The sequence below is a fragment of the Heterodontus francisci genome, chromosome 1, assembly GCF_036365525.1.
Source record: "Heterodontus francisci isolate sHetFra1 chromosome 1, sHetFra1.hap1, whole genome shotgun sequence".
In the NCBI taxonomy this organism is placed as follows: Eukaryota; Metazoa; Chordata; class Chondrichthyes; order Heterodontiformes; family Heterodontidae; genus Heterodontus; species Heterodontus francisci.
This window is the reverse complement of record NC_090371.1, coordinates 125,630,135-125,655,247: the sequence shown is the minus strand read 5'-3', so window position 1 is coordinate 125,655,247 and position 25,113 is coordinate 125,630,135. Positions and strand designations below refer to the sequence as shown.

General features: G+C 44.8%; 1 protein-coding gene across 1 annotated transcript in view; it reads left to right on the top strand.

The window, feature by feature from the left end:
• The window catches only part of spata18 (spermatogenesis associated 18), a 168,704-nt gene that overhangs the window by 82,035 nt on the left and 61,556 nt on the right, over nt 1-25,113 (top strand). Inside the window, exons 5-7 of the mRNA XM_068035463.1 lie at nt 840-935; nt 5,000-5,134; nt 15,889-16,099. Coding sequence (XP_067891564.1) covers nt 840-935; nt 5,000-5,134; nt 15,889-16,099 — 442 coding nt within the window. The remainder of the gene's footprint in view (nt 1-839; nt 936-4,999; nt 5,135-15,888; nt 16,100-25,113) is intronic.

The following is a 25,113-nucleotide window of genomic DNA, read 5'->3' as shown; positions in this document are numbered from 1 at the left end:
CCTTCACTGTCGCTGGGTCAAAATCCTGGAACTCCCTTCCTAACAGCACTGTGGGTATACCTACCCCAAATGGACTGCAGCGGTTCAAGAAGGCAGCTCACCACCACCTTCTCAAGGGCAATTAGGGATGGGCAATAAATGCTGGCCTAGTCAGTGACGCCTACATCCCATGAATGAATAAAAAAAAAGTGTTTGCAGCCTTTCGCTGTACCAGTCTTCTCTGAGAGCAGGTGTTCCCTCTCTCTGTCCCTTGGGGCTCCCACCGCTGGTAGTCTCATTGTTATTTTGACAGCAAAATCTGGTGCATGATTTTTCTCCTACTTATCTTTTTAAATTTGGTGACATTCTGCTTTCGGACCGTGTTCTTTCAGCAAAGTTTCTCAGCAACAAAGAGTGAAACAACACAGTATTTTCTCAATTTCTGGGCCAGATGTAACTTATCACTATACTCTATATAAAGAATTGGTAAAATTATTTCTTGTACAGTATTATATATTTAAATGTAAATCTGAGGGGCGCAAGGATTATTTTGCTTGCTTGGAGAAGGGACGATTTCTTGTTTTTCCTTTTATTTTGTTTTTGTTTGAGATTTAAAGATATAAATAAATGTTATAACTGGCTCTTCCACGTATTGTATTTCTTGTGCTGTGGGTAGAATTCAAACTAGGAATCTTTTCCCTCAATAAGATTTTTTAAAAATCTAGTTACAGAAGACACATGAATTTGTGTTTAACAATTGGCCATTTGGAGGTCTGTTCAGAACTTGCTAGCCAGCACTATTGACATTTTGATCCTTTAGGTTGTTACACTGGGTCATTGTTGGTTTCTCTCTACTGTAGGTTAGCAGAAGCTCATATGGAGCTGGATGATACCCAGAACAAATCAGCTGCAACATTCCTAGCAACAGAGGATGAAATCATTCAACTGAGAGCTGAGTAAGCTTCAAGTCTTTAAATAATTTTGGTCAATTTCTTTCATGCAAGTATATGTTACATTGAAAGATAGAGGGGTGTCTGTCCAACTGTTGATTCATATTAGTACATGAGATCCTGATGGATGCCATAGCTTGGCACAGTCCTTTGGGAAGTAAGCTGAGAAGGAATGTTTGTTTGTTTATTTCACCTTTCTTCAATCATAGCAAAGCCCCAGTGCAGATTAAACTTGTGGCATGTAAGACATGTACTAACAGTTCTTTTTCTTTAATGGTTCAGAACTCTTAACATGGAACAGAAAGATTTCCTTCAGCTCATGTGCAAAGGTTAATTTATGGCAATTGGGGAAACTCTTGCAGGGAGGCAGGGCTCTGGTCTATCCTGAGCAGGCAAAAGTACCTGAGGAGACCTGGATTAAGCTGTGGTGGTCAGTAGGTTTCCTGCCTGGTGCTAGAGTCGACATTTTGTACGTCAAAGTGGCAAGCGCCTTTCATCAAAGTGGAAGTAGATGTCTGTACTCTAGCTTAGTTTAGTTTAGTTTAGCGATACAGCACTGAAACAGGCCCTTCGGACCACTGAGTCTGTGCCGACCATCAACCACCCATTTATACGAATCCTACACTAATTCCATATTCCTACCACATCCCCACCTGTCCCTATATTTCCCTACCACCTACCTATACTAGTGACAATTTATAATGGCCAATTTACCTATCAACCTGCAAGTCTTTGGCATGTGGGAGGAAACCGGAGCACCCGGAGGAAACCCACGCAGATGACCAAACCTTGAGATTTTGGATGACGGTTACTGAAAAGCATTATCTAGACATTGTTAAAAATGTGCCGCTATATCCAGCGGCTGGTGCTTACCATGATTGGGTTGCAGAGAGGAAAGCAGCTGCTGCTAAATTTTCACATCTCCAACTGGTGGAAGCACTCTTAAGTGAATCAGGAAGATGGTTGACAGCACACTCTCACATTGTGAATTGTGCTGCTCACGGTGTCACTCATGAGGAGCTTTTGATACTCGCTGTCCAACTAACGAGGGCTCAAAGCCATACTTGTTGTCAGTTACCCAACTCCCAGAGTATTTTCCTTGGGGGCCGAACTAAGCAGGTTCTCTATGAATTTGAGTTCACTTCAGGATGACACACCTGATGATGGAAGATTGGAATTGACCCTCCATGGCAGGTAATTGATTAGCCAACCTGGCTTATTAATGGGACCTATGAAAGTGACATGTCACTGGGGCTACAATTCTTCCCACTCTGCTTCAGAAACTTAAGCAAGACAATGCTTTAACAGGTAGAAAATACAAAAGCAAAATACTGAGGATGCTGGAAATCTGAAATAAAAACAAAGTGCTGGAAAAAGGGTCAGGTGGCATCTGTGGAGAGAGAAACAAAGTTAACATTTCAGGTCAATGACAATTTCGTCAAAACTGGAAAAAGATAGAAATCTAACAGGCTTTACACAAGTGCAGAGGTAGTGGGAGGGGAGGAAAGAACAAAAGGGAAGGTCTGTGACAGAGTGGAAGCCAGGATAATGTTACGGTTAGATGGGAAGTGGTGTGGGTGACTTCCACTTTTCACTTCTTAACTGACCACAGACACAGTTTTAATAATAGTGTTTTAGTCCCTGAGTGTTTTAAGGGTCAAATAAATAGACATATGACAGGCTTTCTTGTAGGTTAAAAAAGAAAGATAAATATTTAGTTTTCACACAACAACTGAAAAATGTTCACGACTTCACCCATTCACATATTCACACGCATACACACAAGAAAAGATAGAGTAGATGGTAGCATGCAATTGGAGTCCAATTGTTAGAGGTTTTTCATCAGGGGGAAATCTTGCAGCAGTGCAGGCCTTGAATGTTCTATGTCTTGAAAAGGATGAGGTGTTGTAGGCTCCTTGTCATTAAACCTCAATCTGAAGTCACTGGTGGAAATCCTGGTTCACGTTTGCAGATGGGGAATTCCAAAGTCACCTTGCAATTTCTCTGCTACAGTATTTAAAAGATGTTGTCAGCAGGCAGCTGCTTTGCTGGAATGGTCTCACAGCTGTTCTGGCTGGAAATGGCTTTCCCTGGCTGTTCTGCTCTCTCTCTCTCTCTCCAAAGAGATAACTTTTAAGGTAGAAACTTGTCAGGTTGGGGTTTCAGTCAGGTGACTATGGGCTGTCTTCCCCAGGATATGGGAACCATTGTTACATGATGGCGTCTGAATGTGGTCTATTTTGCCAAAGTGGTGTTATTCCACTCCTATTATCTTAGTCTTGTCTGCAGAGCCAGTCTGTCTGTAAAAGACTTTGTTAGCTCCGTTCCTGCAGATAGGAGTTGTTAGTATGGAATAGAGTATGGCTACCACACCCAAACCCGATGGTACCTGACGACATGTGTTGGGGTCAGCTCGCTCTTCCAGGTCCGGCATTCGGGCTTGGGTTGGGTCGGGCCGGGTCGGACACAGTGACAGCCAGGACTTCAAGGCGGGAAACACTCCGCACTAGTCTGCAGTGAGCAATTCCCTCCAAGGTAGAGCACAACCTCTTCAATAAAGTTGATTATATTCCGGTGGTCGGGCATGGGAAAAAATGAAAGGACTCAGGCCGGGTTGGGCTCGGGTCAGATGTGGTTCTGTTGGGCTCGGGTCGGATTTCATTTGCAGACCTGAGCAGGCCTTTAGTATGGAATGGGATGTTTTCCATTTCTGTGTGTTTTCCCCCAAACTAATTCGGACGTGGATAATGAGTTTCGTCCTCAACAGGCAAGCATGTTTATTGACAGTACAGGAGGGGGGGGGGGGGGGGTCACCTGACCTCTACTCAATCTTGTCTGTGACTTAAATGTGTCCTTTTTTTTGTAGTTCAGGTCAACGGTTGACTTTAATTTCATAGTTCCTCCAGTTCATTTTATCGCTGTTCCCTCCATGAGCATGACAAGAGATTAAATGATAAAAGGGATGATGGTGCAAGGCAAACGGGGATAGTATTCGGACAAGTAAAGAAACAAATGATGGGTCTAAAGAAAGTATAAATGGAAATAGCAGTATAATTACCATTGCTGTCTGCCAAAAAATGGGAGCAGTGGTAATGATTTGGAATTGTTAAACTCAATGTTGAATCCGGAACCCTGTAAAGTGCCTAATCAGTAAATGGGGTGCTGTTCCTCGAGCTTACATTGAACTTCATCAGAACAGGGTAGGAGGCCAAGGACAGAGGGCAGAGTGGGAGAGATGAGAGGGCGGATCCTCCTTTAACATGTGTAAAAAATACTGGGTAGACTTAAAGGTTTTTTTTAATAAAGCATTTTCAGATGCAGTATGAAGAGCTCTGACCTGTTAGCGTTTAAATAAACCACTCATGAGGTTCATAAACCAACTGTCAATCTATATTGGTTTATGTTTGAAAATATAGAAACTCATAATTTTTATACCAAACCTCTTGATTTTTAAGAGCTTTTCCTCATGATTTATGAAACAGTGGTGTTGGTGTTACCGTTGTTAGAAATGGCAGCCAAATGGCCTCTACCTGTGCAGTGCAGACTTGCTGGATTCAAAAGTATTCCTTAAAAGAAAAACCTTGCCTGTCTTGGAAGGCAATTTCTGGCTGTCCATTACAGATCCTGCGATCTGATGGGATAGTTCTGTAGCCTCTAATGGTCAATTTGCTTTGGTGGTCTTCTCGATAAGAGCCTATTCAGCAGAATTTCAGGGAAGGCATCATGATATATGACTCCTGTGCTTATTTGTGTTCAATGTAATAGCTTCCTGTACTCGGAAGTGCATGTCTCGGAAAGTGAGTTGGAGACCTGGGATTACAGATCTCCAAATAAAATCTGTTTAATATATATTCTTTCAGATTCCATCATCTGCAGTATTTTGCTTTTATTGCAGATCTTTACCCCTTTTGCCATTCTCTAACCACCCCCCACCCAGAAATGAGTGCACATGATCATTAGGCAGCGTAAAATTGGCCCTATTGTATTTAAATGTAGCCATGGATAACCCAAGAAATCAGATGATTTTTTTCTTTGGTATTTTGGAATAAGCTGTGCCCTGTATTCCCCAGGCTGAGAGCACTTCGAGAGCAAGTGAGATTTTATAAACAAAAGGTGGATGTACTGGATGACTATGAGCGGCAGATCAGACAATTAAAGGATGAAGTCTCCTTCCTATCTGCGGAGAAATGTTTGCTTCAGGAAAGGTATAGCCCCTTCACCCCTCCCTACAAACCCCCAATCCCACCTGTCTTTAAAAGTTCTTCCTTATTGCCAACCATGCTGCTTTGGATTCCACAAAACAAAAGGGTTCTTGCTGCAATATCTACTATACCATTAATTTTCTCTTGGGCAATTGAACTTCTTTTTATCATCCAAATAACGGGTAATTTGGAGGAGCTCCACTTAAGAGTAAATGCTATAAATGTCTTACTTCTTCCGAGATTGTATGAGCTGAGGGTTCAATTCTTCCATGAGTTTGAATTTTTTAAATTGCCAGTTGACAGTGAAGTTAAAATTTGTGGGCAGCACAGTGGCGCAGTGGTTAGCACCGCAGCCTCACAGCTCCAGCGACTCGGGTTCAATTCTGGGTACTGCCTGTGTGGAGTTTGCAAGTTCTCCCTGTGTCTGCGTGGGTTTTCGCCGGGTGCTCCGGTTTCCTCCCACCACCAAAGACTTGCAGGTTGATAGGTAAATTGGCCATTATAAATTGTCCCTAGTATAGGTAGGGGAACTTAAGGACAGGTGGGGATGTGGTAGGAATATGGGATTAATGTAGGATTCGTATAAATGGGTGGTTGATGGTCGGCACAGACTCGGTGGGCCAAAGGGCCTGTTTCAGTGCTGTATCTATAAATAAAATTTAAAAAATAAATAAAATTAAAGGGCGTGATTTTAGATAGAAATTGGGTGAGTGGATTGTTAAAAGATTTTCCTTTACTTTCCTTGAGTCCAGGAGTAGCAGGAGTGGTCCTCTTGTGTCTCCCAGAAAATCTTGGGCCTCCTCTGCTGTGATCTCGCCCTCTGGGGGATGGTCCCACAGCCAATCCCCGCACTTAACTGGTATCAGTGGACAGCTTTTGAGCCGTGTGAAGTCCTACTGCTTTCCCACCCGGAACAGATGGGAAGTTGGCCAGCAGCTATAAATAAGGTCCAGGAGCTAAAATAACCCCGGACCTCTTCTTTTGTTTGCCGCAGTGAAAGAAATTTGAGCCGACACCAAAACTAGCCCACAGTTAAAACCCAACATCTAAGCGGTCTTATTCCCAGCAGTGCCCTGACAGTTCCAGTTTTAAATGATCAGACATTTCTTTATTTTCAATGTCTCCCGATGAAATACCATTGAGCTGTAAGATGACTGATGTGGATTTTATATAATGGTTGTGGTATCCAGAGAAATGTAATAATTCCAGTATGTTGTTACTTTTTATTACAAGACTACTTTCAACCACTGTAAGCTCCACAACATGTTTCAGAGAGTTGTTGTCACTCTTGTCTATTAAGAAGTATTTAGATGAGCACTTGAAACGCCATAGCATACAAGGCTACGGGCCAAGTGCTGGAAAATGGTATTAGAATAGATAGGTGCTTAATGGCCGGCACAGACATGATGGGCCAAAGAGCCTATTTCTGTGCTGTACAACTCTATGACTTGTCATGCAGGCCTCCACCTGCCAAGACTGAGGCACACATTATTTTGCCACATGAACATTAACACTTAAAATTGTGGCTGGGAAGAAAAGAGGGCCTATCAAAAGGAATTGCCAAGCCCCTGACTGGAAAGATATTTGCATGCCCGCAGACAATGTTGGAACAAGGGACCCAGTCCTTGCTTCCCCAATACACAGAAGAAGTGGTCAGACCAGTTTAGTCACATAACTAACTGACTGTTGGAGTTTTTTGAATTTGAATTTGCTGAGAGAAAAAAAACTCAAAGCTGTTTGCTCCTGGACTGAAAAGACCTCTCTCCTGTCTGCTCTCATCTCGCTCTCACCAGCTTCGGAAACCATTGAAGACATATGAACCCCAAGAGAGAAAAATCTCCTATAGTGAACAAGGTTTAAGAAGAATACTGGGCCCCAATGAAAATCAAGACTACCTACAATCAAGGACTACAGCGAGTTCGAAGCACAGTTAAAAACCCCTCTTTAGAGATTGCCTCAAACTAATCATTTTATTTTTCCTCTCTTTTCTGTCCCTGTTTGCATGTGGGTATCGCATATGCACGCTAGAGTGGGGCGCGGCGTGTATCCATAGGCATTAACCAAATTAGAGTTTAAATTTTAAGGTTTAATAAATTTCACTTTTCTTCTTTAAATCTAAGAAAGCCTGTTTTTGATAATTTATTTGCCTTATAATTGAAAAGTGGTGAACAAGGATTCACCAAGGGGGAGCGCAAACACAGTGGGCTGAATTTTACCAGCCCCTGGATGTCGCGAGCCCTCGGTGTGGCCCCCTGCCACCTGGCAGTGGGCCCTTTATCTTAATATTCAAATTGACAATAAAGAGATGTAAATGAACCTACCTACAGGCGGCGGCTGTCCCACGCCAATTTTATGGCTGTCGTTTGTACTCTGTGCACCTTTGGAACTCCATACGGAGTTCTGAGGCGAGAACCTGGTGGGAAGGGGGAAAGAATAGAATTTTCCGAGTGGGAGGGTGGAGAAGCAGGGTAAACAATCTTTGCTGGCTAATGGGATGGTGGGAAGGGGTTGAGGGTCAAAGGGAACAAATTATGGGCAGGAATGTTCAGAATATTATTAAAGGTTTATTATGGGGGAAGAGTGCAATTAATGTATAATCTACCCATGGGGGGGTGGGGGGGGGTGGTGGTGGTGGTGAGGGAGAAGTGATTTATGTTTGAAATTCCATTTTATTGTTACATCCTGGAGATCGGAACCTTTAAATTTTAAAATGTTACTGAAGGGCTTAAAGCCCTTTAAGTGGTGCAGTGGTGAGCACCGCAGCCTCACAGTTCTAGCGATCAGGGTTCGGTTCTGGGTACTGCGTGTGTGGAGTTTGCAAGTTGTCCCTGTGACTGTGTGGGTTTCTGCTGGGTGCTCCGGTTTCCTCCCACAGCCAAAGACTTGCAGGTTGATCGGTAAATTGGCCATTATAAATTGCCCCTAGTGTAGGTAGGTGGTAGGAGAATTGAGGGAAGGTGGGGATGTGGTAGGAATATGGGATTAATGTAGTATAAATGGGTGGTTGATGGTCGGCACAGACTCGGTGGGCCGAAGGGCCTGTTTCAGTGCTGTATCACTCTATGACTCTAAAAATGGCACCAGCGCCTGCGCGGTGGCGCTGGAAGCCGTTGCTGGGGATGCGGCGGCCGGCCCCTTACATCATTGGGGCAGCCATTCTGCCCCCTCTATTTAAATGAGCCCCTGTGTGTAATATTGCGGGGGCTCAGGGATGGCGCATCCGCACGGGATGCGTGACGCTTTTAGAGTGCGCACTCGTAAAATACAGCCCAGTGTGTTTAAAAATTAAACACTGTTACAATAAGACCAGGTGAAGACAGTAGAAGACCCCTTTCTCACCTGATCGTAACAGAAATTTGGGTGCTAGCATCTGGAATTACACCCACAGACAAACAAGAGAAATTGGAAGTGGGAAGCCAAATTGTTCCCTATTAAAAAAGAGCATGATTAATACAGGTTTTCTTGTGGTTGTGTGTGAGATTGAATACTACCATGTCTGCAACTGAAGCGAGTAATGCTCCAAGCCAGGGTGAAGTAACTTGGGATAAGTTAAAAGCACTGTCTATGGAGGAGTTGAGAAAAATGGCTGAGCAGTGTGGGATCACTGTTCGTGGCAAGGCTAGGAAGTCTGAACTCCTAAGGCTAGTGGCCAGCCATTTTTCCCCTGATTCTGAAGAAGCAGATGCAACATTAGAAACAGACCCAGAGAGGATACTGCCAGCAGAGTTACAATTGGAACAAAGGAAACTTGAATTAGAGGAAAAAGAAAGAGAGAGACAGGAAAAAGGGAGAGAGAGGCAGAAGAGGGAGAAAGAGAGAGCCTTCCAAAAGGAATGTTAAGCGAATGAAAGGCAGGAGAGAGAGAAAGACTATTCTGGAAAGAATCCGAAGAGCGAGAGCTGAAGTAGCTTGAGTTAGCTAGTGGGCGACAGAGAAAAGCATGGCCAATATGGAGGAGCAGAATTCAGGGCTGGGTACAAAATTGTTAAAACTCACTCAATTTATTCCAAAATTCAATGAGGAAGATGTGGAAGTGTTTTTTGTGTTTTCTGAAAAACTGGCAAGGCAGCTAAAATGGCCAGCTGAGACCTGGTCTTTCTCATTGCAAAGCAAACTAACCGGAAAAGCCCATGAGGTTTATTCCTTGTTGCCATATGACAGTACATCAAATTATGAACTGACCAAAAATGCTAACCTCGGGGCATATGAATTAGTACCCGAAGCCTATCGCCAAAAATTTAGAACCCTCAAAAAGCAAGCTAATCAAACTTATCTGGAGTTTGAAAGAAGTAAGCAGCTGGCTTTTGACCAGTGGCTGAGGGCTCTTAAAATACAGCTCAGTTTTTCCTCTAACTCAGAAGTAATTCTGTTAGAGGAATTTAAAAACTCTCTCCCAGTCTCAATAAAGACCCATGTAGAGGAGCAGTGAGTTCAGGGAGACCGGCAAGTGACCATTCTGACCGATGAGTTTGCTTTAATTTATAAGTCAGTTTCCCAGGGGAGAACCTTTCCTGATCACCCCCACAAATCCGAAAAGGACAAAGGGTGGGAAGGTGATAGGAGCCCGGGCAGTCCTGTGAGAAAGGAAAGCTAGAGACACAGGGGGCCCTTCTCTAGCCAAAAAGGAAGGTGCTGTGTGCAAGAGTGAGACCCGGAGACCTGCGTGCTTCCATTGTAATAAGGCAGGGCATTTGAAAAGCTGACTGCTGGAAACTAAAGGGAAAACTGGTAGGGTTATCAGGGCACACCCGCTCAGTGAAGATGGGACCCCGATGGAAAACGCAGAGCAAGTTGTGGCTTTAACTGCAGTAAGAGTGCAAACCAGGAAGCTTACTATGACTAGTGCAGGAAAAGTTAATAGGAATCCTGAAGATTATTAGGGTTTTGTGTCTGAAGGGAAAGTAACCCCATACCCCTCGAGTGGGGCAAGCAGGCCCATAGTAATTCTCAGGGACACAGGGGCGACTAGATCCCTTTTACTGGGTAAAGGCCTGACCTTTCCCCCAGAGAGTGCAGTGAACACCAAAATGGTGGTGAATATTATTGGAGGGCAGTGTATGCCTGTACCTGGAGTGTGACCTAGTTTTGGGACCGGTGACCATAGGGATTGTCCCTAGTTTATCTGTGGATGGGGTTGACGTGCTCCCAGGTAATGATCTGGCAGGAGTGAATGTGGTAGCACCCCCCCAGTAGTGAAAGAAAGACTGTAGGAGGTCAGAGAGACAGGGCAGTGGCAGGAGATGGTCCCCTGCAGAGTCCCTAAATGTATTGTGGGTCAGGCCATGAATAAAACCAGCTCTCCCAGAGGAGACTGCATTGGCACTGCAGGCAGATGACCATGAGGTCTACCTGTCCGAGACTTTCTTTGGAAAGTTAGGAGACCCAGGGAATAAATTAAATGGATTTTCCCTAGGTGAGGCTCAGTATTGCGAGAGTTAGCACAGGTTTCCCAGTCTGAAAGTGAAGCAGAGGGAGACTCTGACTGTTACTATTTAAAGAATGAGGCGCTGATGAGGAAATGGAGTTCTCCTCACAGACCTGAGGGCAAGGAGTGGATGGTAGTTCACCAGTTAGTGGTGCCACAGAGGTACCAAGGAGAAATATTAAGAAGGGCCCAAGAGACTACAGTGGCTGTACGTGATGGTATACAAAAGACCAAAGCCTGCAAAAGACAGCAGTTTGACTGGCCAAAACTCCACAAAAATGTGGTGTAGTACTGCAGGAGTTGCCACATGTGCCAGGTTGAGGGGAAACCCCAAACTGCAGTGAAGCCTGCACCCCTAAGTCCTGTACTGCTGTTTGGAGGACACTGCAGCAGAGGGCTGGTGAACTGTAAGGGACCCCCACCAAGAACGAAAGGTGACAGGCAGGCACATGGCAGGCAAAAGTTTAGAAAGAGAAGGGAAAAAAGTGACCAAGAGGGCAGGTTCAAGGAACCCCAGATGAAAACCCCTACTGTCCGCTCAGTCAAGCCCGAAAAATGTGAAAAGCTAACCTCCACATCCTCCTACGTAAATGCAGACTCTAGAAGCAGCCCACCAGTGTTGCTAACAGCATTTACAGGAACCTGCAGAAGCAAAGAAAGACCTCTAGGGGGCAGAGCAACTGAGGGTGATGCCCCACCTAGTCGAAGTGCCACAGGAGAGTGCCGCCAAGTCTGCACAAATACCTACAGGCAGGAGTGTCCCAGAGAACAAAGGGGTGATTAACAAAGAATCCTCCCCCACAGAGGAAAAGTGAACCACCCATCCCCTGAGGTCAAAATTCCTTGCATGACTCAGAGAGTTCAGGATAGACCCGCCCACTACTAACTCTCCTGAGAAAAAAAGGGGAAATCAAAGCAGCACTGGCACTCAGAAAGGACAATTTTAATAGGCTTTAAGATTGATGAATGAATGGAAATGAATGAGAGAAATACATGGTTTTTCTTTCTGTATCTTACATTTCTCTCAAACCATGTAATGAAATGCACCGTTTTTTTCAAATCGCATTTCATTTCCCTGGGTGTGGTGGTGCAATGCAGTCCTCCACCTGCCAAGACTGAGGGACACATTATTTCGCCACATGAACATTAAAACTTAAAATGGTGGCTGAGTAGAAAAGAGGGCCTATCACAAGGAACTGCCAAGCCCCTGACTGGAAAGACATTTGCATGCTAGCAGGTAGTGTTGGAACAAGGGACCCAGTCTTTGCTTCTCCAATACACAGAAGAAGTGGTCAGACCAGTTTAGTCACATAGCTAACTGACTGTTGGAGTTTTTGAATTTGAACTTGCTGAGAGAAAAAAAACTCAAATCTGTTTGCTCCTGGACTGAAAAGACCTCTCTCCTGTCTGCTCTCATCCCGCTCTCACCAGCTTCGGAAACCATTGAAAACATATGAACCCCAAGAGAGAAAAATCTCCTATAGTGAACAAGGTTTAAGAAGAATACTGGGCCCAAAACAAAAAGCAAGATGACCTACAATGAAGGACTACAGCAAATTTGAAGCACAGTAAAAACCCCTCTTCAGAGATTGCCTCAGACCTTTCCATTTTATTTTTCTTCTCTTTTCTGTCTCTATTTGCATGTGGGTATTGCATATGCATGCTAGCATGGGGCGCGACGTGTATTCGTAGGCATTAACCAAATTAGAGTTTAAATTTAAGGTTTAATAAATTTGACTTTTCTTCTTTAAATCTAAGAAAGCCTGTTTATGCTCATTTCTTTGCCTTCTAATTGGAAAGTGGCGAACAAGGATTCACCAAGGGGGAGCTCAAAACAGTGTGTTTAAAAATTAAACCCTGTTACAGTAAGACCAGGTGAAGATAGTAAAGCGAACCCTAGACAGGTGTCTAGGGGTCTTTTAATGTCTTCACCTGGTCTTATTGTAACACTCTCCTTAAAGTTTCTGACAGAAATATTTCAAATCAAAAAAATGCTCAAATAATTATTTTCTTCTTTCCAATTTTCATTACAGCTGCAAGCACACGCTTCTAATAAGGTTGCTGTAGAGCAGACAGGAGCAGGAATCTAGCTAGTTTTTCCTGTCTCTACCTCAGAGGCCATGGCCAGTGCCTTAGATGAAAACAACTATCGCTGCTTAGATCAGGATTAAACCTGGGACCTTCTTGCTCTGCGTGTCTTAGAGAAGGGGAAATTAACCTCTGAGTCCTCTGGATGGCTGGATAAATAATTATCGGCTTCCATTTTTTCTAATGAAATCTAATCCTTAGCAAAGTAAGCATGGGGAAGGGAGGAGAGTGGGGGTAGATATTTTCTCAGGTATGTGCTGATGGGCAACTTTTCCCACCGCCGGATTATATCAGAAAATTGGAGACACTCGCACTGTCCCTGTGATTTTACAATATACATTGGTGGTTCCTCCTATCAGCAAGTACACGTAAAAATTGCCCCCATGGTTCCCTCATTTAATTTTGGAATGGTTTTGTCTGTTTTAAAGACTTTTTGCCTGAGAAAATGTTCTTGAACAGTGAAGTTCACAGAGGACCAACTGCTGCTGTACTGGGCACAACTGTCATATTACCTGGCTGTGTTGTGCAGCAACATAAGGTGTATCTTCCAATTTTTTTGTTCAGGTAAATGTTTAAAATCTAAAAATACCTAATTCTATAAGTAGGACACTCTGCTGTGCCCACTATAACATATTTTTCTCACTGGGCCTGTTCCTATGTTCTAATTATTCCTACTGTTGAATCTGCTTCTGTCACTCTTTGAGGCATTGCATTCCAGGTCATTATAACTTGAATAAAAAAAGTTCTCCTAATGTCTCCCCTGGCCTTTTTGACAATTATTTTAGAATTATGTCCTCTGGTTACTATTTCTGTGACTTAGAAGCAAATCTCAGCTCATTCAATCAGTTGTTGACCTGAAATCTGAGCTGTTTTATCCTCAGTCGGTTCAGTTGTGATATTGAAGGTGAATGTTGGGACACTCTGAGACATATAAATAGGGGCCAAGGCTAACATTTCAATGCCAGGTCTAGTAAAAACTATCAAAAATAATATTGTACTCCAATAGTTAAACAAGCTGCCTGTTTTCCCAGTGAATCCTTTTTTATTTATCACCAGTATCACCTCCCCTCCTCCGTTCTATTTCAAGGGCACAGTACGCTCTCCAGCAGTTTGGGTTATTAAGTGCCTATTAATCATATGTGAGCTCAGACAATGAGCTCACGCAGGTTATTTGACATGGGCATCATAGCCAAGCCTGGTCTTGTACTCACCTGATAGCCACATGTACACTTGTGGCAAGGATGGATAACAATCAGAAACAAGAACCCTGGCCAATCCTCTCCCTATGCTGGTTGTAGGGCTGTCATCATGAGCATCAGATAAATTTTATGGTGTTTAACTAGATGGGATCTAACAGACTGTGGTATATATCAAAGTAGCATTAACAGTTTTATTGCAGCCAATAGCTACCAAAAGTCAAAGGGACTAAAAGCCTACTCATTGAAGGTTAATTTTCACCACTAACTATTCATAGCCAAATTGTAAACGTAAGAATTGGTGCAATTGTATAGAGCCTTGGTGAGATCACACCTGGGGTATTATGTACAGTTTTGGTTTCCTTATCTAAGGAGGGATATACTCGCCATGGAGGGAGCACAATGGAAGTTCATCAGACTAATGGTGGGATTGTCTTACAAGGAGAGATTGAGGAATCTGGGCCTGTATTCTCTAGAGTTTTGAAGAATGAGAGGTGATCTCATTGAAACTTACAAAATTCTTACAGGGCGTGACGGGGCGGATGTAGATAGGATGTTTGCCCTGGCCGGTGAGTCTAGAACCAGGTGACGTAGGCCTGAATGTTTTGGTCCCTCAACAAGCGGGCTGGTGGTGGGGTGGGAGGGGGCTGAAAAATTGAGTGGGAGGCGGTGGGGGGAGGCTGTTCCCGCCTCCGCTGCAATTTTACGAGGGGCAGTGGCGCCCCAGACTAAATAACTGCCACTCAAGGGCCTCCTCCCGCCGCCACTGGTATTTTACCTGCGGTGGCTGGACAGCAAAGGCCCCAAGAACCCCGCCTGGTGTAATCTGGTGGCCTTCTTGTGGGCTGGGGGGGTGCCCTCCTGATCGGGCACCCTGTGCCCCGAAGCCCCAACAATGCACAACACTTACCCCGCCCCCTAAACTGAACCCCCTGGCCTCGCCGGGATCCCAAAATTTACCATCTTTCAGGAGCCATCCTTCCTCTCCCTGCTGAAACTGGGTGCAGTCCCAACAGTGGCTACTGCTCCTGGTGGCGCTACTGGGACTAAGAGTTGACGGCCCGCTGATTGGCCAGCAGCTCCATTAGGCGGGACTTTCTGCCTGAAGGAGGTGGAAGTCCCGCCAAGACCAATTAAGGGCCTGGGGAGTGAGAAATTCTTGCATGGCTCCCTAGGCCCGGCGGAGGTGGGCTCGTCACTGTCTTTCTGGCCGGTGGGTGGGGCCTCCTGCCCAATGTAAAATTCCGCCATAGTCTCAGAATAAGTGGTAGGCCATTTAAACCTGAGATGAGGAGGTGGTGACCACCTGAGTGACCACCACTCAGAAGGTGGTGACCCTTTGGTATTCTCTACCGCGGAGGGCTGTGGAAGCTCCATCATTGAGCATGTTCAAGACAGAAATCGGTGGATATCTGGATACTAATGACATCAAGGAATATGGGGATAATGCGGGAAAGTGGCGTTGAGGTAGATGATCAGCCACGATCTAGTTGAAAGGTGGAGCAGGCTCGATGGGCTGAATGACCTACTCCTGCTCCTATGTTCCTAAGCATGATGAATGTCTTTATGTTTTGTTACAGATACTGAAGAGAGGAAATCTTGGCCCTCTGAGTCAAATAAAAGACAAGGGGAAAGGTTTGCTTTCTGCCCTTTGTGTAATGGAAGTATAAATCTGTTCTTTATAAACAGTTTTTAATTTGATTACACATAGCACACAGAGGAAATATTCCTCCCAAGAGGAAGAAGAGTTGATCAGAGCAGAGAAAGTGGAACAGCAAGGGCCCATTCATAAAAGGCATTTTGAATTGCATTGGTATATATGTTGAAAAATCAGCCCTGGGGAAAAGATGCAGAGGAACACTGTAAATTGTCTAAGGTTTGTTTCTTCTCCTGCACCTCCCTGCCTCCCACCCGAAGAGTTAGCAGCTGCCCAGAAAATAAGTAGTACAGATGTTATAATGTACCAGCTATATTTGTAATTCTGAAGTACTGTACCATGTTTTATTATTGTGGTATGTAGTAATGCCAGTGATTTATTTTTCCTTCAGAATCTCAGGACGCCGTTCTCCTATCTCTTTTTCTTCTGTGACCAGTTATTCACCAATAAATAGTAAACTGACTAGCGCCTCTCGCCACGCTCGATTGGTTTCCTGCTTCAACGATCTGTATGCCAATGAACGTCTGAATGCACAAAATCTTCTCCGACGTTATGTTGATGATCTAGAGATGGTGCAGAAAATAATATTCATTGCCACAACAGTAAGTAGAGAGAGTGTTGTACATAGTTCTGACTTCCATATTACAATAACGATATAGAAGCACTGGAAAACGTACTTAAAAGATTTACAAGGATGATACAAGAACTGAGAGGTTGTAACCACCAGGGATGACTGAACAGGCTGGGGCTGTGTTCACTGGAAAAGAGCAGACTGAGAGGTGACCTGATCGAGGTCTTTAAAGTTATGAAGGGGTTTGATAGGGTAGACACAGAAGTAGTTTCCACTTGTGGAGGCTAGAGGTCATAAATACAAGAGAGTCATGAATAAATCCAATAGGAAATTCAGAAGAAACTTCTTTACTCAGAGTAGTGAGAATGTGGAACATGCAACCGCAGTTGAGGTGAATTGCATAATGCCTTTAAGGGGAAGCTAGAAAAGTACGTGAGGGAGAAAGGAATAGAAAGATATGCTGATAGGGTGGTGGTGGGGAAGCTCATGTTGAACAGAAAGACTGGCAGAGACCTTTTGGGCTGAATGGCCTGTTTCTGTGCTATAAAATTCGATGTTATTTTGTTTAATTTGTCTTGAGTGAAACTCTGTGCTGTGGATGGAGCCTCAAGATTTATTCTGTTTTTTTTATATCTTCACTATTTCTCTGGAATCTCACCAATACAAACTGTATACTAAAGGCTGGTAATACTTCAGATTTTATACAAACAGCTATTATCCAAGAACCATTGGGGGTCACATTCAGGCATGTAAAATCCCAAGCAGGGAATAAACAAATCATTATTTCCTAAATTCACCTTTATTCTTTCTTCTCTTTCTTAACCTTGGTAGTGTTCTAAAAGAACAAAGAACAAAGAAAATTACAGCACAGGAACAGGCCCTTTGGCCCTCCAAGCCTACGCCGATCCAAATCCTCTATCTAAACCTGTCGCCTATTTTCTAAGGGTCTGTATCTCTTTGCTTCCTGCCCATTCATGTATCTGTCTAGATACATCTTAAAAGACGCTATCATGCCCGCGTCTACAACCTCCACTGGCAACGCGTTCCAGGCACCCACCACCCTCTGCGTAAAGAACTTTCCACGCATATCCCCCCTAAACTTTTCCCCTTTCACTTTGAACTCGTGTCCCCTTGTAATTGAATCCCCCACTCTGGGAAAAAGCTTCTTGCTATCCACCCTGTCTATACCTCTCATGATTTTGTACACCTCAATCAGGTCCCCCCTCAACCTCCGTCTTTCTAATGAAAATAATCCTAATCTACTCAACCTCTCTTCATAGCTAGCGCCCTCCATACCAGGCAACATCCTGGTGAACCTCCTCTGCACCCTATCCAAAGCATCCACATCCTTTTGGTAATGTGGCGACCAGAACTGCACGCAGTATTCCAAATGTGGCCGAACCAAAGTCCTATACAACTGTAACATGACCTGCCAACTCTTGTACTCAATACCCCGTCCGATGAAGGAAAGCATGCCGTATGCCTTCTTGACCACTCTATTGACCTGCGTTGCCACCTTCAGGGAACAATGGACCTGAACACCCAAATCTCTCTGTACATCAATTTTCCCCAGGACCTTTCCATTTACTGTATAGTTCACTCTTGAATTGGATCTTCCAAAATGCATCACCTCGCATTTGCCCTGATTGAACTCCATCTGCCATTTCTCTGCCCAACTCTCCAGTCTATCTATATTCTGCTGTATTCTCTGACAGTCCCCTTCACTATCTGCTACTCCACCAATCTTAGTGTCGTCTGCAATCTTGCTAATCAGACCACCTATACTTTCCTCCAAATCATTTATGTATGTCACAAACAACAGTGGTCCCAGCACGGATCCCTGTGGAACACCACTGGTCACACATCTCCATTTTGAGAAACTCCCTTCCACTGCTACTCTCTGTCTCCTGTTGCCCAGCCAGTTCTTTATCCATCAAGCTAGTACACCTTGGACCCCATGCGCCTTCACTTTCTCCACCAGCCTACCATGGGGAACCTTATCAAACGCCTTACAGAAGTCCATGTATACGACATCTACAGCCCTTCCCTCATCAATCAACTTTGTCACTTCCTCAAAGAATTCTATTAAGTTGGTAAGACATGACCTTCCCTGCACAAAACCATGTTGCCTATCACTGATAAGCCCATTTTCTTCCAGATGGGAATAGATCCTATCCCTCAGTATCTTCTCCAGCAGCTTCCCTACCACTGACGTCAGGCTCACCGGTCTATAATTACCTGGATTATCCCTGCTACCCTTCTTAAACAAGGGGACAACATTAGCAATTCTCCAGTCCTCCGGGACCTCACCGGTGTTTAAGGATGTTGCAAAGATATCTGTTAAGGCCCCATCTATTTCCTCTCTCGCTTCCCACAGTAACCTGGGATAGATCCCATCCGGACCTGGGGTCTTGTCCACCTTAATGCCTTTTAGAATACCCAACACTTCCTCCCTCCTTATGCCGACTTGACCTAGAGTAATCAAACATCTGTCCCTAACCTCAACATCCGTCATGTCCCTCTCGTCAGTGAATACCGATGCAAAGTACTCGTTTAGAATCTCACCCATTTTCTCTGACTCCACGCATAACTTTCCTCCTTTGTCCTTGAGTGGGCCAATCCTTTCTCTAGTTACCCTCTTGCTCCTTATATATGAATAAAAGGCTTTGGGATTTTCCTTAACCCTGTTTGCTAAAGATATTTCATGACCCCTTTTAGCCCTCTTAATTCCTCGTTTCAGATTGCGCCTACAATCCCGATATTCTTTCAAAGCTTCGTCTTTCTTCAGCCGCCTAGACCTTATGTATGCTTCCTTTTTCCTCTTAGCTAGTCTCACAATTTCACCTGTCATCCATGGTTCCCTAATCTTGCCATTTCTATCCCTCATTTTCACAGGAACATGTCTCTCCTGCATGCTAATCAACCTCTCTTTAAAAGCCTCCCACATATCAAATGTGGATTTACCTTCAAACAGCTGCTCCCAATCTACATTCCCCAGCTCCTGCCGAATTTTGGTATAGTTGGCCTTCCCCCAATTTAGCACTCTTCCTTTAGGACCACTCTCGTCTTTGTTCATGAGTATTCCAAAACTTACGGAATTGTGATCACTATTCCCAAAGTAGTCCCCTACTGAAACGTCAACCACCTGGCCCGGCTCATTCCCCAACACCAGGTCCAGTATGGCCCCTTCCCGAGTAGAGCTATTTACATACTGTTCGCGAAAACCCTCCTGGATGCTCCTTACAAATTCTGCTCCATCTGGACCTCTAACACTAAGTGAATCCCAGTCAATGTTGGGAAAATTAAAATCTCCTATCACCACCACCCTGTTGCTCCTACCTTTCCATAATCTGTTTACATATTTGTACCTCTATCTCACGCTCGCTGTTGGGAGGCCTGTAGTACAGCCCCAACATTGTTACCGCACCCTTCCTATTTCTGAGTTCTGCCCATATTGCCTCACAGCTCGAATCCTCCATAGTGCCTTCCTTCAGCACAGCTGTGATATCCTCTTTGACCAGTAATGCAACTCCTCCACCCCTTTTACCTCCCTCTCTATCCCGCCTGAAGCATCGGTATCCTGGGATATTTAGTTGCCAATCATGCCCTTCCCTTAAGCAAGTCTCAGTAATAGCAATAACATGATACTCCCAGGTACTAATCCAAGCCCTAAGTTCATCTGCCTTACCTACTACACTTCTTGCATTAAAACAAATACACCTCAGACCACCAGTCCCTTTGCTTTCATCATCTGCTCCCTGTCTACTCTTTCCCTTAGTCATGCTGACTTCATTATCTAGTTCCTTACAGGCTTTAGTTACTACCTCCTTACTCTCCACTGACCTCATTTGGTTCCCATCCCCCTGCCAATTAGTTTAAACCCTCCCCAACAGCGTTAGCAAAAGCGCCCCCAAGGACATTGGTTCCAGTCCGGCCCAGGTGTAGACCGTCCAATTTGTAATAGTCCCACCTCCCCCAGAACCGGTCCCAATGTCCCAAAAATCTGAACTCCTCCCTCCTGCACCATCTCTCAAGCCACGCATTCATCCTGACTATTCTTTCATTTCTACTCTGACTATCACGTGGCACTGGTAGCAATCCTGAGATTACTACCTCTGAGGTCCTACTTTTTAACTTGGCTCCTAACTCCCTAAATTCTGCTTGTAGGACCTTATCCCATTTTTTACCTATATCATTGGTGCCTATGTGCACAACAACTGGCTGTTCACCCTCCCCCTTCAGAATGTTCTGCAGCCGATCTGAAACATCCCTGACCCGTGCACCTGGGAGGCAACATACCATTCGAGAGTCTCGCTTTCGACCACAGAACCGCCTATCTACTCCCCTTACAATCGAATCCCCTGTGACTATAGCCCTTCCACTCTTTTTCCCGCCCTTCTGAACAGCAGAGCCAGCCACGGTGCCATGAACCTGGCTACTGCTGCCTTCCCCTGGTGAGCCATCTCCCTCAACAGTATCCAAAACGGTATACCTGTTGTGGAGGGAGATGACCGCAGGGGACACCTGCGCTGCCTTCCTGCTCTTTCTCTGCCTTTTGGTCACCCATTCCCTTTCTCCCTCAGCAATCCTAATCTGCGGTGTGACCAATTCGCTAAACGTGCTATCCACTACCGCCTCAGCATCGCGGATGCTCCAAAGGGAGTCCATCCGCAGCTCCAGAGCCGTCATGCAGTCTAACAAGAGCTGCAGCTGGACACACTTCCTGCACGTGAAGGAGTCAGGGACATCAGCCGTGTCCCTGAGCTCCCACATTGAGCAAGAGGAGCATGTCACGGGTCTGAGATCTCCTGCCATTTTTAATCTTAAGCTTAAACTTAGTTAAATGAAAAAGGAACGAAAAGTTTTTAACCAATCACACGTTAAAAAAAAAGAGAAATAGAAAAAGCCTTACCTTATCTCCACACCACCGAGTCCTTTTTTTTTGGTTAGAGGAGGAGGGCAGGTGGGAGACACTACAGGTGTAGTGTCTCGGGTTCAGAAACGGCCCAAATATATAGGGTTTTACTTACCCAGCAGCCCCCTGGTCTCCGCCGAAAAAAAAAAGAAATTAAGTTTACTTTAAACTGACCTTCCCAGCTGCTCACTCGCTCACACTCTCTGCTCCCGAAAAAGCTGCTGCAATGAAATTCTGTATTATGGGCGTTGTTTGCTCAGTAACTATATTTCTAAAACATTTTTCCAGCTCAGTTCAAACCAGTTACAATACAATCCCAACGATAACACTGCAGTGAAGTAGAATATATCGATACACTGTGAAACATATTTGGGGATTAAATTATGAAGACAGGTTGCATATGCTTAGCTAGCATTCCCTTACCTATAGAAGATTGAGGGGTGATCAGAGAGTCAGACCGGCACAGGAGGAAGCCATTCAGCCCATCGAGTCCATGCTGGCTCTCTGGAGAGCAATCTAATCAGTTCCACTCCCCCACTCTATCTCTGTAGCCCTGCACGTTTACTTCCCTCAAGTAAATAAAAGAAAAATACTGCAGATGCTGGAAATCTGAAATAAAAACAAGAAATGCTGGAAATACTCAGCAGGTCTGGCAGTATCTGTGGAGAGAGAAGCAGAGTTAACGTGTCAGGTCAGAGACCCTTCTTAGAACCTCATAGGCAGTGAGCTCCTGATCATTACCACTCGCTGCGTTTATAAAAAAAAAGTTCTTCTTCACATCCCCCGCATCTTGTGCCCAAAACCTTAAATCTGTGTCCCCTAGTCCTTGTACCATCAACTAATGGGAACAGCTTTTATTTGTCTACCTTATCTAAGCCTGTAATAAACATGTACACCTCTATCAAATCTCCCCTAAATTTCCTTTGCTTCAAGGAAAACATGCTCAGATTTTCCAACCTAATCTTGTAGCTAAAATTCCCTCATCCCTGGAACCATTCTGCTAAATCTCCTCTGCACCCTCAAGGACCCTCACATCCTTCCTCAAGTGTGGTGACCAGAACTGGGCACAGTACTCTAATTGTGGCCTAATCAGAGCTTTATAATGACTCAGCATGACTGCCCTGCTTTTGTACTCAATACCTCTTATGAAACCCAAGATCTTATATGCTTGCACTGGAGTGCTGACTTGGGTTGCATTAGAGTGCTATAGTGGAAGTTTGGTAACTGAGGAAGTTCGGTAAGGAGGGAGTGAGGAGCTCCTTTATTTCCTACCTGTCCTCAGAGCGAGGGGAGCCGAGAGCTTCTACAGAGCACAGCTGACTGGGAGAAGACTTGGAGGGCGGAGTTCCGGACCGGTAAGTATAAAAAAACTTACCTCTGGTAAAAAATCTGAAAGTGACATCACAGGAAAGCTGTGACCTGATTGGCTGGTAGGGAATTTCTTTTACTGAATTTGTAAATAAAACATAGATAAAAATTGATTAAAACCCTAATTAACTAACTAATAAGTAGAGTAACTAAACCAGAGGGAGGAGATTACTGTATTTACTTAGCATTTAATATTTATAGCAGGAATCTAGCACTAGGGACCATATAGTTAATTATAACAATTTAGTAAGGATTTAATAAGTATTTATTTATTTTAAATTAATTTATTAATTAGTGCTAGAAATGACAGTTAGAGGGGTGAAGTGCTTCACCTGTGAGATGTGGGAAATCCGTGACGCTTCCAGCGTTCCGGACGACTACACCTGCAGGAAGTGTATCCAGTTGCAGCGCCTCACAGACCGCATGGATCGGTTGGAGCGGCAACTGGATGCACTTAGGAGCATGCAGGTGGCAGAAAGTGTCATAGACAGGAGGTTTAGAGAAGTGGTTACACCCAAGGTGCAGGCAGATAGATGGGTGACCGCTAGAAGGGGCAGGCAGTCAGTGCAGGAATCCCTGTGGCTATCCCCCTCTCTAACAAGTATACCGTTTTGGATACTGTTGGGGGGGGATGGCCTATCAGGGGAAAACAACAGCAGCCAGAGCAGTGGCACCACGGCTGGCACTGTTATTCAGCAGGGAGGGACAAAGCGCAGAAGAGCAATAGTTATAGGGGACTCTATAGTCAGGGGCACAGATAGGCGCTTCTGTGGACGTGAAAGAGACTCCAGGATGGTATGTTGCCTCCCTGGTGCCAGGGTCAAGGATGTCTCTGAACGGACAGGGGCATTCTGAAGGGGGAGGGTGAACAGCCAGAGGTTGTGGTACACATCGGTATCAACGACATAGGCAGGAAGAGTGACGAGGTCCTGCAGGGGGAGTTTAGGGAGTTAGGTAGAAAGTTAAAAGACAGGACCTCGACGGTTGTAATCTCGGGATTACTCCCTGTGCCACGTGTCAGTGAGGCAAGAAACAGGAGGATAGTGCAGCTTAACACGTGGCTGAACAGCTGGTGTAGAAGGGAGGGTTTCAGATATCTGGACCATTGGGATCTCTTCAGGGATAGATGGGACCTGTACAAGAAGGACGGGTTGCATCTAAACTGGAGGGGCACAAATATCCTGGCTGCGAGGTTTGCGAGCATCACTCGGGAGGGTTTAAACTAGTGTGGCGGGGGGGGTGGGAACCAGAGCAGTAGGACATCAAGTGAAATAAATGAGGGGGAACTAGTAAATAAGGCCAGTAAGACAGAGAGGAAGGGCAGGCAGGGAGATGTTGCGGAGCACAGCGGGACTGGTGGTCTGAAGTGCATTTGTTTCAATGCGAGAAGTATAACCGGTAAGGTAGATGAACTTAGAGCTTGGATTAGTACTTGGAACTAAAATGTTGTTGCTGTTACAGAGACTTGGTTGAGGGAAGGACAGGATTGGCAGCTAAATGTTCCAGGATTTAGAAGCTTCAGGTGGGATAGAGGCGTTGTAAAAGGGGTGGGGGAGTTGCATTACTTGTTAAGGAGAATATCACAGCTGTACTGTGGGAGGACACCTCGGAGGGGTCGTGCAGCGAGGCAATATGGGTGGAGCTCAGGAATAGGAAGGGTGCAGTCACGATGTTAGGGGTTTACTACAGGTCTCCCAACAGCCAGCGGGAGGTAGAGGAGCAGATATGTAGACAGATTTTGGAAAGATGTAAAGGTAACAGGGTTGTAGTGGTGGGTGATTTTAACTTCCCCTATATTGACTGGGACTCACTTCGTGCTAGGGGCTTGGATGGGGCAGAATTTGTAAGGAGCATCCAGGAGGGCTTCTTGAAACAATATGTAGATAGTCCAACTAGGGATGGGGCCATACTGGACCTGGTATTGGGGAATGAGCCCGGCCATGTGGTCGAAGTTTCAGTAGGGGAGCATTTCGGGAACAGTGACCATAATTCCGTAAATTTTAAGGTACTTGTGGATAAGGATAAGAGTAGTCCGCGGGTGAAGGTGCTAAATTGGGGGAAGGCAAATTATAACAATATTAGGCAGGAACTGAAGAATTTAGATTGGGGGTGGCTATTTGAGGGTAAATCAACATCTGACATGTGGGAATCTTTCAAACGTCAGTTGATTAGAATCCAGGACCAGCTTGTTCCTGTGAGGAAGAAGGATAAGTTTGGCAAGTTTCGGGAACCTTGGATAACGCGGGATATTGTGAGCCTAGTCAAAAAGAAAAAGGAAGCATTCGTAAGGGCTGGAAGGCTAGGAACAGACAAAGCCCTTGATGAATATAAAGACAGTAGAAAGGAACTTAAGCAATGAGTCAGGAGGGCTAAAAGGGGTCATGAAAAGTCATTGGCAAACAGGATTAAGGAAAATCTCAAGGCTTTTTATACATATATACAGAGCAAGAGGGTAACTAGGGAAAGGGTTGGTCCACTCAAGGACAGAAAAGGGAATCTACGTGTGGAGCCAGAGGAAATGGGCGAGGTACTAAATGAGTACTTTGCATCAGTATTTACCAAAGAGAAGGACTTGGTGGATGATGAACCTCGGGAAGGGAGTGTAGATAGTCTCAGTCATCTCATTATCAAAAAGGAGGAGGTGTTGGGTGTCTTGCAAAGCATTAAGGTAGATAAGTCCCCAGGGCCTGATGGGATCTACCCCAGAATCCTGAGGGAGGCAAAGGAAGAAATTGCTGGGGCCTTGACAGAAATCTTTGCAT